At 40.6% G+C, this 19,468-nt stretch overlaps 1 protein-coding gene across 1 annotated transcript; it reads right to left on the bottom strand.

Annotated features, from left to right (window-relative positions):
• Positions 1-14,870: 14,870 nt before the first annotated feature.
• On the bottom strand, positions 14,871-17,755 carry LOC308282090 (serpin A3-5-like; the record flags this gene model as incomplete). The annotated part of the gene is made up of 6 exons (XM_080722434.1): positions 17,643-17,755; positions 16,829-17,365; positions 16,533-16,603; positions 15,654-15,856; positions 15,286-15,442; positions 14,871-15,062 (listed from the first exon to the last, which is right to left on the bottom strand). The coding sequence occupies exons 2-6, from the start codon at positions 17,319-17,321 to the stop codon at positions 14,871-14,873; spliced, it is 1,116 nt and encodes a 371-aa protein (XP_080578560.1). The 5' UTR covers positions 17,322-17,365; positions 17,643-17,755.
• Between the last annotated feature and the right edge of the window lie 1,713 nt (positions 17,756-19,468).

The raw sequence follows: 19,468 nt of genomic DNA, 5'->3' as shown, positions 1-19,468 counted from the left end.
TCTTCTTGTGCAAACAAGTGAGGAGTGGCAGAGAAAGTATGTCAGAATGGTGCAGGGTGTGCAATGTGACAGTGGTGAGGAGTGCAGTACGTTAGGAGTGATAGATGGGTTCAAGGTGGAGGTGGGCCTACATCAAAGATCATCCCTGAGCCCTTTCTTGTGCATGTTGGTTGATGAGATAAATGGAGGGAGTTTGGACTCTGGACAGGCTGCCAGAACGTAGCTGTGACAATGCTGAGCATGTGTATAATGAACAGTGAATGCCTTCCTAAAAACTGCCTAAACGGAACTGTGGGAATGAGGGCATGTGAGAGTTGGCGTGTTAGCGGATGAGAATGAGGTTGAATGAGAGTTCTTATATTTGTGGACATTGGCGTAGAGACCAGGCTCCTTTCTCTTTGCACATCAGAGGTCCGCTGGGAACACCCTGTAAGGACAAAGAAGCAACATGGATTGATTTGTGTGATACAGAGGGTCATTACAAAGTTGATTAATGCAGCCAACACTCACTGAATGGTTTTCTCATGCCAATAAAGCTCCTTCGAATTGAATGGTTTCACCTTAGCAAGTATGATTACACACAACATGGAAGGACATCAACAAAGCATGTATGTATGGGAGGGGGGGGAGCACTCGATGCCTCAGCACCCCGCGGCATGGACAAAACCCGGTGCCTCTGTACATACATACATACATACATAAATACATACACACACATACATACATACATACATACATGCATACAGTACATACATGCATATAGAGACAAAGCCAGATGTATCGGTGGTTAGTACTGCTCAAAAATCTAGAGAGCTGTGTAGACAAAATCAAGCACTGGAGAACAGAGACAGTGAGACCCCAAGAGGAATGTTTTGCACAACCTCTGTGTTCGGGATCTAACAGGGAACATTGCGGTTCTTCATCAGGCCGCACTACCGGACACTCTACTGGTAGTGAATACAACTATTATTGTTAAACTGTGTTGACTAAATAATAAGTATTACTTACTCAAGTGTAGCTCAACAGCAACCAGCTAATAATCTGCAGAAGGAAAAGTAGAGGGAGATAAAAGCAGCAATTATTAATTGTTTAGAGAATATTTTTATGTTTGTTTGTTCAAAGGCTGTCATTTGGCCATTTACAATAATTTCCAGGTAACACTGTTTATCTCAGTATAGCCATAGAACTGGGCCTACACTAAATAAGCTTCAACTATAACTTCAGTAGCTACTTGGGAATAGCGCAACAAGTTTTGAAAAATGTAAAAACCTTATAGGCTCTATGTTTCTACCAAGATGGTTGACTTTGTTTCAATGAGGGAAATCACACTAGTCTGTCTCTGAGGCAGCGATACTGCTGCCTACTACTGATAATCAGTAACAGAACAGTAAATTGTAAGCTTTGGAACATCCACAACTATAGCTGCTTAGGGTGACCAGACGTCCCGTTTTACCCGGGACAGTCCCGTTTTCAAGCTGTGTGTCCCAGTGTCCCGACAAATATCTCTAAAACACTAATATGTCCCGGTTTTCAACATTCACTGCAAAATTGTCCCGGTTTTCGCCAGCAAAAAAATAATAGTAGCTGTTTTTAGTGGTTGCATAGACATTTATCATGTTTTTTTCATGTAAACATGCTCACCTAACCAATCAGAAAACATGAACAAATTCATTACGTGTCTGAATTCAACACTGAGGCTTTTTGTCAATTACTCACTGCCTGCATGCAACCCTGCGGTGCATGTGTGCGCGTGCACAAACGTTAGAGAATGGGCACGCGTGCGCGCGCTAACGTGCGCATTGCTTTGAGGGTCCCGGTTTTAGGCAACAGTGGTTTGCGTCCCGGTTTGAGCGGCTGAAAATATGGTCACCCTATGCTTAACTCATGGTCAGTTTCTCTGCTAACAGTACAGACCTACAGAGAGATGAGGGTTTGTCATTCATCCTCAGTGGAAACGTGTTGGAATTAATCAACAAAATCATTAAGCAGTCAAAGGTACCTGCGTCATCACCACATCTGGGGACCTGCTGGCAGTACTCCCAGCGTGTCTTTGAGTCAGTGGTGTAGCACCATGGCATCCTCTCACTGTCTGGATTACGGCAGTAGTTGCTGTCCAGGCCTCTGAGAAACATATATATTTAGGTACGTACAGTAGGCAGTTGTAAACAGACGGACAGACAGACAGACAGACAGACAGACAGACAGACAGACAGACAGACAGATAAATAGATAGGTACCATATTTGACTGGGTGTGCTTACTTGCGTGGGTGGTTTTCGGGCATGAGCTTGTGGCTGTGAGGTGTCTGGGCCGACCAGAGCTGGCAGGTTTTGCCAGAGATTGTCTCGTTAACCGCCCCCCGATAGTTTATACCATCGCAGGTAAAGCAGGTCATCTCTGGAACGATTGCAGGCTCTGATGCTGAGGACAGGAAGAAGTAGATGGATGGAGAGAGGAAATAAGATACAGTATTCTACGGTATTCTATATGGAAAAGTTCTCAGGCAAATCTGCCGTAAATACTTTTAGTATTCTTGTTAATTTGAATGAACCAATTTCTTCCACACGCTGAAACACTAATTAACTGTACCTGGCACTTTTAGATATATATTTGTTTTTCTTCTTTTAATTAGGTAATTCCTTCAAAGGCACAGTACACTCAAAATGTATTCTCCTTAATGTTTTAACACAGTAGCCACTGTTTTACCTTAGGAAGCATCTATTATACTGCTCCGATCTGCGCATGGTTGATCCGTTCCGGCCCTCATCATGTCACCTTTCGTCCAATGCGGCCCTCACCCCAAAATGACTTTGACACCCCTGATCTAAACCATGCCAACCACACTGTTTTATGATGTTTCCGCATGGAAAATGGCTATGCCGTCTCAAAGCTACTGGCAACAGCCCTAAAAAAAAGGTCTTCCCTTGTACAATCAGGAACGTGAACAATCTGACAAGAACCAGATCAAACCAGGGCAGAGGAAAATGTTATGCACTATCATGCTTGAACTGCACCTACCTAATCTGCTGTAGAACATACAGAAGTTGTTTACACAATGTTAGGTGGCAGCTTCTAGGACAAGAAATGCTGTATATAATATACCGGTACCAATATTATTTACACATTTGATTATGCTTTTTTTTTGCTTTTTTTCTTTTCTTTTTTTTCTACAAAATGTTCTGTTGCCGTTATCTATGCATTGTTCTGATGGAAGCCAAAGCTAATATGTTTTACTCGTACACAAGATAAACAATAAAGTACAACCTTTGAACGTTCAATAACTGTCTTCTAAGCTTTCTCTGCAAACAGTATAGAGAGACGAGGGTTTGTTATTCGTCATCAGGAGAAATGTCCCAAAAGTAATACATAAAATCATTACTATAGCTTTTGTGGTCAAGGCTACCTGGACCTGGAGCAACATCACATGAGGGGACATCACAGTACTCCCAGCGTTCCTCTGAATCAGTGGTGTAGCACCATGGCTTCTTCTTCTTGTCTGGATTACGGCAGTAGTTGTTGTCCAGGCCTCTGACAAAAATAGGTAGGAACAGTTGTAGACAGACAGACAGACAGACAGACAGACAGACAGATAGAGAAAGAGATTACTTAATAAATGGGTCGATATTGTAGATAAATAGATGTTTGGCTGGATGTTCTTACTTGCATGGGTAGTTTTCAGGCGTGCGGTCGTGGCTGTGAGGTGTCTGGGCCGACCAGCTCTGGCAGGTTTTGTGAGAGATCGTCTTGTTAACCGTCCCCCGATATTCTCTACCGTCGCCACTGTAGCAGATCAGCTCTGGGTCAATGGTAGCTGGACAGGACAGGAAGTAGATGGATGTAGGAAAGAAATACAAGGATCAGTGTTTTGGTCGATAGGTCGCCTGGAAAACTGCTCCACCCAAGCACATTTTTAACACTATTTTTGAGAGATCCGCTGACCCAAGTGACTTCCCACTCTACAGATACACATCGGATTGGCAGTTCTGGACAACCGGCCAATCCGACTGACTCAACGCAGGCATGCTCATGTATTGGCATCCAGTTAAAGGGTTTTGATCCAAAATGTCAAGCGCCATATAGTGCCTTCTAAATCCTGACCTGAGCTTTCCAAAAAACTTCAAATATTAAAAATGTACAAAGAAATACATGTTGTTACAGTATATACTGTACATAGCAACAAGAACCGCAAAATGGGTTTCCGACTTCCCATCTTTAAAGGTAAAAGTGCCCAAAAGGGGTTCCCATCCTAAAAGATGTGTTATGAAACGGAAGCCTTGTTGAGTTGTTATTTAGCCTTTTTGGGGGCATGGTTATTTCTCTCTCCTCTCTGTGGTCCACCTGCACCCAGAAAACACATGAACCTTAAGGCAGGGCTTCTCAAAGTGGATAGCGGTAGGTGTGGTAGCCAATTAATACCAGGAAGGCATCTGTGTCATTTTAGGTTGTCACATTGGTTGGCTATTCGAAGATAGCAGATACAGATTCTTCTCGAAAAATTTGAATATTGTGTAAAAGTAAACTTTCTTGAAACTTTCATACATTCTACACACATTGGACATTCGTTGAATTATCCAAACCTTTTTTGTTAAAAAATAAATAAAAATACAAAATAAATGTTTTTTTTTCTTTCTTTTTTTTTTTTATGAACAGCTCATGAATATCAAAAGTCCATATTTCAAAATTTTACAATATTACACAAGACCACTCAAAACAAAGATTTATAATAGAGAAATGTCAACCTTCTGAAGACAGAGTTGCTTTAAGTCCAGTGGGAAGTTTCTGAAGTCAGTTATGATTTCGGGTGCTATCTGCAATGCTTTTTCACACAATATTCTAGTTTTTCGAGAAGGATCTGTACAAACTCATCACTTTGTGCGGTGATATGATCTTGTACATGTGCTATTTTTGGGGAAAATCCTGAATATATATATATATATATATATATCATATTTTTACTCAAATCTTTGCTTCTGGAGGACGTCCATGGAACCATATATTTTTGAGATGAGGGTTGGCTGCCAAATGGGCCTACATATCATTTCATAAAAAAGAATGACGTTTTAAAAAAAATTCAATGAATGATCATTTACCATTGGGCACTGCAGAGAGTAAACTGAAAGTCCCCGGGAGTGGTGCAGGTTGACACTTTTCATTCCATATAGCATGACGCTGTAATAAAACAAGGGGTAAATGTATTGTAGTTTGAGGGGATTATCATCACACACACTCGAGTCGACACAACAGAGATCCCTGTCACATCATTTGACGCTGTCCCGGTCACTTCCGCATTAAATGCAGAAGTGTCTAATCCATTTGTGCCAGAGTTACAGACCTGTAAGGGTCCATCTGGTTCCATTTGTACACCGTCAGAGTTACAGCTGTTCATTTGGTTCCTAACCATATCCTTTGCTGGGGACTCTCTGGAACGCTCTCAAGGACCCCTGGGGGTCCCCAGACCCCACTTTGAGAACCTCTAGGCTAGGCTGATCTGACCTGACCGACATGGTTGTCCAGGACCCCCGACCCAACCGATATGCCCCATATGGGTATGCACTGATGACATCATAGTTATCCATATGGGTATACAAGGGACACAGACAGTTGGGTACAACAGGTATGATGTCCCTAACCTTAACCTCACTTAGGCTCACTATAACTGTTCCTAAACTTAACCTTAACCCCTTAACCTTAAAGGAGTAGTTCCCCCAAAAAATGACGTGTTTTCTATCAATCACACATGCAATGAAGCCTCGAATTTGTGAACAGTTATTTGTTTTTGTCGCATTCAAGAGCCAATATGTTGATAACCGGGTGGCTGTTCAGTAGGAGACTCTTTGAGAAGGAGACTCAATGAGTTCGACTCTGCCGGTCACCAAATGATTTGCTTATATATATATATATGTGTGTGTGTGTGTGTGTGTGTGTGTGTGTGTGTGTGTGTGTGTGTGTGTGTGTGTGTGTGTGTGTGTGTGTGTGTGTGTGAATTCAAGGCTTCATGGCATGTGTAATTGATATTTTTTGGCCTAAACCTATCGTCAAAACAATGCCCACCTTGGGTTGGAGCTCGAGTATCAATAAGCTTTGGGCTTGTCGAGCCTGTTATCACCGCCCATGACATCATGTCTAAAGAAGCGCGACAAGAGGCAATCAATAAAATCACCCACACTGGTACAAAAATGTCGGTCTAAAAGGGTATTTATACCTGCCAACCAGTGCTGCCCGGGGAAACCTTTTTATTGGCTCACTATTGGATACATTGGCTTCGGGTCTGCTCTGGGTGACTGTCGTTGTTGTGTTTAAATGTGCTGTGAAACAATGGCACTCTAAAGTTTCACTCGTCCTCTTCTACTCAAGATGGTGGTCAGCCACAAACTCACTTTCACAACTGACCAATAAAAAAGATACCGGCATCTAACGTCTTCCCATAAAATAATGGAAAAAGCTCAACGGTGCTCGATAAAAGCCTGGATCAATAAGCATGATCGATAAGGTGCTATATAGGTTTCATCCTTTTGAAATGTGAAGCTATTCTTACCGTCAACTCTTCTTTTCTTCGAACACAGTCGATGAAAGGCTCTTTCTTTGGTTTGATGCTCTGGCAAACAAAGCATCGCACCTGGGCTCTCTGGGGCACAGACAAAACACAGACAGTGGTATTCAACAGGGGGTCCTCAGAGTTACGACACTGTGGATCTCTGTATCCCTATTCTGGGGAAAAATTCACAGAAAAGTGCAGATCTGCAAACTTGCAACTTGCTTGAGCTTGTAGATCGTCTATTTTCAGCAAGGAGGTTTGTTGAAGGGATAAAAGAGCAGACTAAATCAGAGATTAAGACTAAATTGAATTTATTCCTTAATTCCAATCACAAGCCGCGGCCAACAAGGCATCTCCTATACGGACACCATAATCGCATACTGGATTCACATACCTGTTTGACTGGACACTCATGACGATGTCTGTGTTCCCCACCGGAAGCCTTTTTGCAAGTTGTTTCCCTTAAACGCACATCTATTTTCACATGGCGTGAAGAGACCTACAAGAGAACAAGACAATTGATCCAACATGAACAACACATTCATCTGTAGTTTTCATCTTGTCTCTTCTCAAACCGATGTTGGATGGAACATATAAGCTCTGTTGTTAAAAGCATCTTCTTTTTATTACGACTGCTAGACAAGGTTAAACGCTATCCCTGAGTCCCACCTAAACAACTGGAGATGCTGGAGAAACCAAGCTTTTATATCTTCCAGACTGGACTACTGCAACAGTGCAACTCCCTTCTCTCCGGTATTGACCATTCTCACTCAGGCGGCTGCAGCTGGTGCAAAACGCGGCTGCTTGCCTCCTCGCTGGCACACAAAAATTGAGAGAACATAACCCCACTTCTAAGCTGCACTGGACTGGCTCCCTGTTAAGACCTGGAATTATTTTTTTACTTAAGCTATTGGCTCACTGGAGTGAACTTTTCAGTTAAAACCTTTTAATACTCGTTTGAAGAACCATGATAAAGACTTTCATGTTTTGTTAAAACAGTATGCCGTGAGACCTTTATACTTCTGGAACTTTTGGAGCCCTACACCCCACGGGCTGAAAAGCGGGGGCGACCGCGCCTTTGCTGCAGCCACTGCTAGGCTTTGGAACAGCCTGCCCTTCTATATTAGAAGTGCAAAATTCTATTGAGACTTTTAAATCCCTTCTTAAAACACTTAAACATGTGGTATGCACACATGCCTGTACATACCGGTATCTAGGATATTGTTGTTTTGTGAATATTTGCTTGACTTCCAAGTCCACTATACATCATATACATTGTTGTTATATTGAAGGGACAACTCCACACTAAATAACATGTAGGCTCATTTTCCTACTTATATTGATCCCAAATGACTGTCCAGTTTCCCCAGCCGACCTCATAGAATGGAGCCCATAAGCCTATTGCTACTTAAACAATTTGTTGCTTCAAAAGTTGTCAGAAGAGTTGCCTCTTGTTTCAGAGTATTAAAAGGAGTAGTTCACCCACAAAATGCCATGGAGACTTGAGTTCAATCATATTTTTTTAGTTTTTTTTTTAGTTTTTTGTTGCATTCCTAAGACAATAATTTGATTACAATACCTAGGGTGACCATATTTTCAGCCACTCAAACCGGGACGCAAAACACTGTTGCCTAAAACTGGGACCCTCAAAGCAATTCGCGCGTGCCCATTTTCTAACGTTCGTGCACGCGCACACACACACACACACACACACACCGCAGGGTTGCAAACAGGCAGTGAGTGATTGACAAACAGCCTCAGCGTTGAATTCAGACATGCAATGAATTTGTTCCTTTTTTCTGATTGGTAATAGGTGAGCATGTTTTCATGAAAAGAACATGATAAATGTCTATGCAACCACTGAAAACAGCTACTATTATTTTAATTCTGGCGAAAACCGGGACAATTTTGCAGTGAATGTTGAAAACCGGGACATATTAGTGTTTTAGAGATATGTGTCGGGACACTGGGACACGCAGCTTGAAAACGGGACTGTCCCGGGTAAAACGGGACGTCTGGTCACCCTAACAATACCCCCATTGATTCCGGCTGGGGACCCAATGTATTTAGGTCTCCATCCAGAATCAATGGGGGTAAATTGAAACAAACAGACAACCTAAAAGTACTCAGTACTTTCCAGCCTTCCTAGAAATGTACTCGAGTAATGCCATACATAAGTAATGATTCAAGAGCCTTGAATACAATAATGAAGGATACATGCCGGCGACAACGTTACCTCTTGTTTACCAATTTCAAAGAAATTCAGATGACCCGGAACCAGCTGGTGACCCAGCTTCAGATTCCCGTTGTTAATGGCCAGATCAACAAACTTCTTCACAGCAGGCTGCAGCTGGCTGTAGCTTTGCTGTCCCTGTCCTGTTGGCAGGTAGAGGACAGCGGTCAGGAACAACATGCAGGACACAGTAAGTCTCATCGTCTCCTCCAACACGGCACGCTGGAGACGTTCAGAGAGGAGAACAGAGTTGCAGTGTAGCTGCTCAAACTCTGGACCGGGGGAGGGAGGTTTGTTTTGTTCAAACTCTGGTGATTGCTTTATCATTGCTGATAACACTATACAGGCTCTCTGAAGAAAGACCCTCTGTTGACTGTTAGGGTTGCCAACTGTCCCTTGATATAAGGAACCAAATCTCTGGAAACTAAAAGACGTGTGTGTGTCCCTTATGTGGACTGATAAGGGACACATAAATTTAACCCCATAGACACACTTAATTGTTCCTTATTTGGTGGAATCAATCGATGACAGCTCATCACAGGCTCCTTTTAAATGTGGAGTCCCGCAAGGCTCAATTTTAGGCCCCCTACAGAGACAGAAATGTATAGTTGTGTGTCATCAGTGCAGGACCGATAAGATATGTTATCTTGTTATATTTGTATTCTGAGGTCGTTAACTACTCTGACTTCTAAAACCAGATCAGGCATCAAATAAATTATGGAGTGATAGATAACTAGTATAACCGTTTGTAGACAACCTTTTTAAGAATTGTCCCCAGGAATCGGAGATTTGAAATTGGTCTGTAACTCTCAAAGAGAAGTGGATCGAGGTTAGGCTTTGTGATAGTGACGTGTTTGAGGTAAGTGGGAGAAATTAGTGAGGCATTAAAAATGACTAGAACATCATCAACCAGGGAGCTAAAAACATAATAAAAGAAATAAAATAAAATAAACTTTGTGGGCATTGGGTCAAGATGATCAACATGTTGCAGAGCTCAACTGTTGCACCATTTCCTGTAGCTCACTATGCTTGATGGATGCGAAGTTGGAAAGAGTGGTGCCAATAATAGGCATTGGGTGGATGCAACGGTATAACACCCACCAGGAGAGGGAGATCTGATACCTGACCTGATATTAAGAATGTTACTGTTTAAAATAAAAGGCAAAGTCATTGCATTTCAGATTTTAGAGTTCATATGGTATTGAACATGGTGGATTAATCAATTTGTCAATGGTGTTGAAGAGAAACTTGGAGCTTTGCAGGTTATCAGTGATAAGTTGAGAAAAATATTGCTGCCTGGTTGCCTGGATATTTTCTTTTTTCCTTTTTGTTTAGCAACTCTCTATACACATTATAGTCAACCTGGAGCTTGCTTTCATGCTTTTTAAATAAACTTTATTGAAAAGTTACAAGTAAGGGCATTACTTCTCTTTTTTTTCACTCCCTTTTTTTTTTCTTTTTTTACATCGAAGCCAAAAGGCCTATAAATACAAGAAAAATAAATAGAAAAATATATAACTTTTTTTAAAGTGCCAAAAGGTGCCATGGCTTGAGTATTTTTTGTTTTGAGTCCAGTGTTCTTTGTCTTTTCAGTTCAGTTCTTATCTGCTTGAACACAACTTCCCCAGATATGGTTTCCTGGTGAATCACCATGGCACATCTAGTGTTCCACAATTTGTTTACCACAGTGCAAATCACAGACCAATAGAAGTCATGATCCATAGCAGACATTTTTTCCTCAAACACACCATACATAACAGCGTTATAAGTCACCTTGATTTTAAAACCGATGTGTGCCATCTTCCCCCAGACATATCCTGACCTCTGGCAGTCTACAAGCAGATGTTCTATTGACTCATCGTCATTACAATTTCCCATTGGACATTTCACTGTTATCACAAAGCAGCTCCATTTTACAACCGCTCTAACAGCTAGCCTCCTAACAGAGACAAGCCACATTACATCCCTCTTTTTTTCAGATAGGTTTTTGCTCCATATATTTTTCAAGCACACCTGTTTCTGCACATCATCAAGACCTTTATAGGGGAAGATGCCACCATACAGATCATCACAAATAATAGAATAAATATATTTACTTGACATTTCGACCCAGTCAATATTCAGGTGTTCAGAGTTGGATAATAAATCCCCATACATTAATTTATAATAAGGTACTGCGCTCCTTGCCCTACCCTTCTTTTTGGACCAGCTTAAAACCTCTCCAATCCACAGAGCTTTCCTTTTAAAACCAGATGCAACATTTTCCGCTCATATTCGTGGCAGGTCCTTTTTAGAGCCTTCACACTTTCAGTGTTCCTCCAAGGTGATTTTTTATCTCACCGCTAACTACCTTGGTTTTTATGGGAGCAATATCATCAATAATCTGTGTAATTATTATTTGTGTTGATTTATTTATTCATTTTCAATTTGTCTGAGGTTTTTCAGTTCAGTTAAATCAATGTTGGAAACCATGTGATACTATGTTTTGTTTTTAAATAACTTATTTTACTCATCAAAAAGGGTAGGCAAAATAAGCCTTGGCTTCAGCCTACACGTTTTAGGTATCAGAGTGTGACCTAATACCTAGCTCAGAAGCAGTGAACATGCTTATAAATCTATCTGAAGTATTGGCACAAATGGAGCGTCTATTCGTTGTTTTAACAACAGGGACAATAGATCAATAAAAGTGCTTAATAAACAGGTGAAGCACTTGACTGTGTGGATCCCGAAATGTGCTGGATAAAATCAAAGGTGATAAAATGTCTTTAAAACTATTAGCAAAATGGTCCTTGGCCTGGTCAATATGAATATTCAGATCCCCAAAAAGAAGGATCGAGTCAAACTTTACAGTAATGTGAGACAAAAGCTCACTGGAGAAAAAAAAGGTGAAAAAAATGTTATGAGCTTCATTTAGGCCATTTGAAAATGTCTGATCTACAAGCTCACAATGTGTTGCATTGTGACGCATTGTGAGCTTGTAGATCAGCCATTTTGATGGCACATACAGTATGTGCCTTGATGGCACATCTACAAGGCTTCTCATGTGTGATACAACAAAAACAGCTCCTGAAAATCTCATCTAGCCAAGAGCAGATCTATGGCGAACTGCCGCCAAGAACAACGACGGTAGCGTGTCATAGAGCAATCTTTGCTGGTCCCTGCTACTGTTCCAAGGATCGAGTAATATCAGATGTCCTGCTATGGCAGCTCCCCGCAATAGTCCAGGCCTCATACATATTCTGACACAGGACTTGCATTCCAAGAACTGGGAGCAGCAATGGCCGACAGGACCCGATGGAAAGATGTGGCACCTAGGATCTCGGCGACAGTCAAAGGATGATGATGGTGTGGACAAAATGCATGAACTGATTGTTTTAGGTGTTGTCCCTATCTAGGCCTACTTCAATGGACTACTTTGTTTGGGCTGACAATTGTTCTACAACGTGAACAATTGCCATGTGGAGTCCATCTGATAGGATTAACTTTTCATTGTCATGTATGAAGGTTTCTTGAATTCTGATGGAGCAAGTTAATTAATTAACAAGTGCCCATTGAGCAAACAGGAGGAGTACTCTAGTCTAGACTACTTGTGTGATTGTCTTCTCTTGTCTCTGCAGGCTCTCAATTCAATTCAATTCAATTCAATTACAGTTTACAGTTTAGGCATTTAGCAGACGCTTTTAATCCAAAGCGACTTACAATAAGCAGATAAAAAAACATCACAATAATAAACAAGATAATATGTCAGTACATTAACAGCAATATAACAATGTAAATGGATATCTATCTAGAGAAAAACACAATATAATCAAAGTTCTATTCAATTCAAAGGGCTCTCCCTCTCTCTCTCTCACACACACACACACACACACACACACACACACACACACACACACACACACACACACACACACACACACACACACACACACACACACACACACACACACACACACACACACACACACACACACACACACACACACACACACACACACCACACACACATACCAGTAGGATGGAACTCAATAACAAATTTACCCGGTATCAATAAGCTTTGGGCCTATCAAGCTTGTTATCGAGCATAGCAGCCCATGACTTCATATTTAAAAAATCAAGACAAGAGGCAACCAATAAATGATTACAGTACTTTATTCATAATATAAAGCCATTTAACACTTATTGCCCACTAATGAATGATTGTTTTAATTAAATGTAATGATAATATGTGTTACTTTTGTCAATTGTCATCTTCATAGATGGTGGTCAGCCACAAACTCACAGTGAAAACAACTGGCCAATAAAATATATATATATATATATATATCAGTTTTGTTCAGAATTTGTCGTCTCACATCGTTCCACAAACTATTAGAAAACACTCAATAGTGGGCTTGATAAAAGCCTGGCTCAATAAGCAGGATCAATAAGGTGCTCATTATCATTAAAAATAACGAACTCCATTTCTGTCTACACCCCAGTGGCGGCGTATTCAGGATTTACATTATTGGGTAGACGAAATGTGCCAGACGTGGGAATTATAACATGCTGTGTTTGTTTGCACAGAGGCGTACCAAACTACATCATCTGTCAGAGCCGGTGGATGTTTTCAGTGAGTGGATAGACACCTGTGAACAACAGGCCAATGCATAGCCATTCAAGAAGGTCTTTACACTGAAGTCTTCCTCTGAAATCCACCATACCATACACAAGGAGGAACCTGCAGCCTGCTATGGCCACATGTGTACACAAGAGGGAGCCCAGAATGTCCTAACAGAAGAACAAGCTGCAGGACATGAAGTCACTGGAGAAGAATGATTGTTGAGGCTGCAGTACTTGGAGAATACGTGCAGGAGGCTATGTTTGATATTTCTCTGTAATGGTTTATAGACTGGCTGCTCTATGAGAGACCTGTGGAATTACAGTAGCCTAAATTAGTAGCCTTAATTACAATATTGTTTGTGCAACTTGGTAGTCAGTATACTTTGTATACTGTAACTAGACTACTGTAGAATTTATGTGACTCAGAAGTCATGTCAGTATAGGCTACTGTAAACGATGCAAATAATATTGCAAATGTAACTTGTTAACCCCCCACCGTACATGGAATGTATTTTAATGTGGCACATTGTTTATTAAGGCTTACCATTAGTCCTAACAGCAACTCTTCCTGGGGTCCAAACATTCACACTTTACAATCAAATGAAAACTTCACCATTACATAGTTAAAACAGAACAACAACAACAAATGTAAGACTTCGTCATTCTACAAATGATTACATAAGCAAATTACTCTCTGGTGATTGTGGTGAACAAACACAAGACATTATGCATCATTATATCCAATTACAGACGGTCCAAACATTAAACATAAAAAAGTAAGCTAAAATAAATCTAATTACTTAACTAATCACTGCTTTGTCAGGAGCCTCTATTCCAGTGTGTTACATACTATACATCACATTAACCAAGCGACACACTTTGAGCTGTTTTTGAATTTGAATCCTGAAAAATAACAGTTGTGGAATTATGAGGTTTCCACCCTATACAGAGATGATAGGTATACACACCTTTTGTGAGTAATTAACTATAAGGTCCAATTTAACTGTAAAATCTTAGGCAATTACAAGAAATGATGCTGAATGAAATATGAAGCAAATGCCAAACCATTTTATAATAGATTGCTTTCCTAAAATAATCCACTATATGAGGTGGACATACCGTATATAGGCCTATATTGTACAATTTGAAATCACTATTTATTAGCAAGTTAGGCTCCAATGAATGACAGCGATTACCTGGTTGAATTCCCAGAGCAGCTCGGCCATTGCTCTTCTTTGTCACTCTCCCTACTTTCTCCCCACCTTGACTCTCTCCACCAATTTGTCATGAAGTATGCTTATTGCCTGTACATTTGTATTGTAGGAACCTAATATGTTACCCCTGGTCTGCACTTGACTTTACATTTCAAACTACTCAGCAAGCCAAGAACGACACACACAGGTAGCCTACAAACTTATTAGCCTAGAGATGTCAAGGTTATAAAATGAAGGAACAACATGATATTATGCAGCGCTTGAATGTGAACAGACGGTTTGACTCATCAGATGTTTGGATTGACAACCTTTCCCATGAACAGTATGTTGTCAGAGGAGTCAGCGATGAGAACCATGAAGGGACGGTCGAACTTCAGTACAGGGACGCGACGCGCGGTTTTCAGCACGAATCCCACGCTTGTGACTGCAGTCGCGGTGGCTCCAGTCTCGTCTACATCGAGTGTGGCTTGATGAACAACCTGCACATACATAAATAATAGATGATTAGATCAGTGATTTATTTAATTTTTTTCTTGGGGGGTCCCATTAAAATGAGGAACAGTTTAAATCATTTTTCTTATGGGGTCTCTGGCACAAAACCTTTTCAAATGGGGGTTCACAGCCAAATACATCATCAATGTGGGGTCCCTGACATAAAAAAGAAGGGACAAATAGACAGTCATTCTTTGTGACAGCTCTTACCTGTGACACTGACAGCTTGCCGCTGCGTGAAATGCAAGTGAAATTAGCTGCAGCATCAAACATGTCCGTTATTCCCATCTGAAGCAGCACACTGTTCAGGTTCATTTTAGTGTTGATGGAAAACTTGGGAATCAAGATATTGTACTTTTGTGCATCCCTGAAAAGGAAACATAAAACACTTGGATAAGTGATAATATAGGCTATGACATTTTTAGTGTAAAAAAAAAAAAAACACTTAAACCATGATGTCCCTATTTTGGGCATGTCATAACAGGCCACATTGTGAGTTTGCAGATTGCAGGCTATTTCTGAAGAAATGTTTAAATAAAAAAACAGGGCATATGCTTTTTTCAAATGTAATTTCAAACCTTTTCTTTGTCCCATTGAGCCATTCGGCATAGTGCGTGGGACAGATGTGCTCCTCCAGTTCAGCCAAACCTCTGCCTCTGTCAGGCAGCATCAGCAGCATGGAGTAGGAGTTGCTGAAGGGTAAACGGAGGACCCAGGTGAAGATCTGCTTGTCATAGTAGGTATGGAACTGGTCCTCCATGTTCATCATCTGGACTGGAACCTGAAACAACATCATGCGGATCATTAGATGAGCCCAACCCATGCCATGACAGGTTTTTGGGTCCAATGACGTTCCCGATTTAGGTGAGTTCACTTATGATGCCCATGTTAAATATAACCGTAAATTGCCAGCATTTCAAGCAAGTGTGAACAGTGTTGCACGTTAATTTAATGCATAACAATTAAGGCTGGGACTTTAACTGATTAATTGTGATTAATTAATTACAGAAAACTAACGCGATTAAAAAAAATAACGCATTTTAATCGCACTTAGTTTTTGCACCACAGAACCTTCAGTTTCGGGCATACCGATCATAGCGATGCACCAACCAAGAAGAGACAACAAACGCAAAGGGAGAAGTAGCCGATCAGAGTGCTTTGCTTGGCCCAGTGGATGCGAAATTTAGATTTAAAAATCTCAGTTGTTGATTCACTCGTACAACAAAATGTGTTTTACTTGATAAAAAATGTTTCTCAGGTCAAATATCGATGTGCGATTAAAATGTGATTAATTGCGATTAATTAATCACAGAGCCTGTAATTAATTAGATTAAAAATTGTAATCGCATCCCAGCCCTAATAACAATATTAACATAAAAATGCAAATAGTGGTTAGCTTTGAGACAAACTAATACAAAGCCATTCAGTAAGACAATAAGTGTTATGGGATGAAGTACCTGGTTTTGCTCATCCAAATTAAACTTATCCTCCTTGGTACGTGCAGGGTCAAACCGAGTCTGCCATTTTCCTGTTTGACAGAAAGCAGCGTAGAAACAACGATAACAAAAGTAAGACATAACTTGTGAGGGAAGGTCACTGTAGTAGCCATGACACTGGTTAGGAGGCAGTTTTTCAACGTTGGGTCTGGGGAATCCTTTGTTTTGTTGTTACTTTTGGGTCAAATGATTAATGAAATGATTCTAAAAACATGAGAATTGAATACAGCTCACACAGCTCAGAAATTACATCTTACCTTTGTAGTATATGTAACTAATGAGATACATGAGGGTGTCACGATCCACGGTTTTCACTAGTTGGTCTATCTTGCCGTGGGTCTTCCCCTCCACATACTTGTTGATGGTCGCAGCACTCCTTGTAGCATTTCTAAAGTTCAATTCCTCCCCGTGCGCCAGGTAGGACTGCCTGAGGACCTCCAGGAACTTATGCCGTGGCTCGAACTGTTTGCTCACAAACACTGCAGTTCCTGCACTGATGTCTTCTGCTGCTCCGGTCAGAAGTCCATGGAAGGCCTGGTTTACGTCAGCCTGGGTCAGCAAGGAGCTGTTGAAGCCCAGACCACTGAAGAGTTGCTGGTGGGTTTGACCACGGGCCCCTAAAGACAAGGCTGCCAGGGCCAGGCTGACACTGGAGGGCGAGAAGAAGACGTTCTTGCCTTGGTTGTCCGTCTGAGCGGCCAGTTGCCTGTACAGCTGGAAGGCGAAACCTTTGTTTGCTGATGTCACCATGGAGAGGATGTTTGCAGTGTTGTCTGCATTGTTATCTTCACCACCTGAAGGCAATGGGTTCGATATGTGAGAAATAAATTAAAAAATAACAGAGGGGCAACATTTTCTTAAGCACTTAAACCCTATATTCCTCCTTGTGCAACAAATAGCTACAAGCTCACAACACTTTAGCTTGTATACTGTAGATCTGTTTTTTTTTTATTTGACAAAAGTAGGGACGCTAGGGTGTAATGCGGTTAACGTAACACATACATATTCTTATTAAATTGTTGAATTGTGATATCAGATATCAGAGTATATATTTCTGAAAAGCTCTATTACCTTTAAGTCTGTTAGAATATATCTGGGCAGAATTAGCTGAAAAACAGCTTCCATGATCGTGTCCTTTATGTCCTTTATGGTGACCTGAACCCAGACATACCAGCGCTGATAGAATCAACACCCCCACGGCTCCTTGCATCATGGTGACCTGAGACAAAGGTTCAAAAGGCTCAGTAAATAGTTCACTCACTGTTAACTAAACAATCATATCAATCTATTGCAGAGGTTGGGCTCAGGGAACCCCTGTAAATAATGTTTTCATCCACGGCACCCTGAATTACATTGTTACTTTAACAACACCGTACATTTATCATTTGTCAAATTAACACAATACGTAAATATGTAAATATTTCCCCCTAAAATACAGAATATGATGAGGAAAACTTGAGACATTCCATTCAGGACAGATTGAAAAGAACTTTATACTTGGCATTTAACCATTTGAGCCCCAGTTCTGGGGGGTACATTTGCCCAAAATAGCTTACTTACAAACTCACAACGTGATACGTTGTGAGCTTGATCTAGCACTTCTCTATGTGGAACTACCATGAAGTGTTGTTGTCCATTCCCAAATCAAATATGAAGCAGAATGACTGTGCACATATATATCATATTTCCAATGGTCGATTCAAATGTTCTTTAATGGGACAATTTAAATGGACAGAAGCGGTTTAGCATTCTCTAATTCAGAAGTTAAATCTTAAATTATGGCAGGGTCACTGTGCCATAAGATGACAACATAACCAATTTGAATAAATGGTTAATAAGTGATTCAAATGGGGGGAAAAAAAGAAAAAAATATTTGAATGACAACATAACTGATATCAAGTAAACGTGATTTAAAGGTAGGGTAAGTGATATTCTTTCGTTTAAAAAAAGAAATCAAGGAATTATGTTTCAGAGGAACATGTTATGCTTTTGATAGAAAAGCTATATTTTGATACAGTACTAATCATCGCTACATTATAGAGTTCAATAACTGGGGTCTCTCCACCTCGTTCTGGTAAATTCCAGCCAATCAGGATAGAGCTTATCAGCTTAAGTTATAAAGAGTTACATTTCCAATTGTGTATGCTCATTTCTTTGTGTCATCACTTCCAATGTCACTTGTTTATTCTGTGTAGCTTGATTGAGTTCTCTGTATCCTGGCCTGAAAATGCATTCTCTGTTTAATTAAGAGCTGGAAGGACATGAGACTCCAGTCAATACAAAATAAAATAAAAACGCTATAGCAATGAATATCAGAATAGTGCTTTTTAACACATATTATAACTAAAGAAAATCACTTGCCATACCTTTAATTAAAAGTCAATTATTTTCGAACCTCGAACCTCGCTGTAGTATGAGACAAATGATGAATTAGCCTAAAGAGTTCAGTACATTACTCACCTTCCTAACGTGAAGACACCTCACCACAGACTGCCAGTGCTGAGAGACAGACAAAGGAAGGGGAGACGTCCTCCTTTTAACAACTGATGACATCCACTAGCCTGGATCCTGACCACTCAGTGAGTGAGTGAGAGTCTGACCATAGACTCCCCCCACTCACTCAATTCAATTCAATTCAATTCAATTCAATTCAATTCAATTCAATTCAATTCAATTCACTCACTCACTCACTCACTCACTCACTCACTCACTGAGAAGACTGCTCAATCAAGCTAAATAATGAGCAGGGGTCATCGTCATGTTGGCTTGTGTCAGACATTTTTCTCAACATACATTTTTTGCCACGGACATACAAAATATTAGGGTTGTAACGTGACTGAATCGAAAAATCTATTTTAATTTGCAATGATCTGCTATATCGATATGCAAAAGCAAAA

This window comes from Nannobrachium achirus, assembly GCF_963921795.1.
Source record: "Nannobrachium achirus genome assembly, chromosome: 3".
In the NCBI taxonomy this organism is placed as follows: Eukaryota; Metazoa; Chordata; class Actinopteri; order Myctophiformes; family Myctophidae; genus Nannobrachium; species Nannobrachium achirus.
This window is presented reverse-complemented; position numbering and strand designations above follow the sequence as displayed.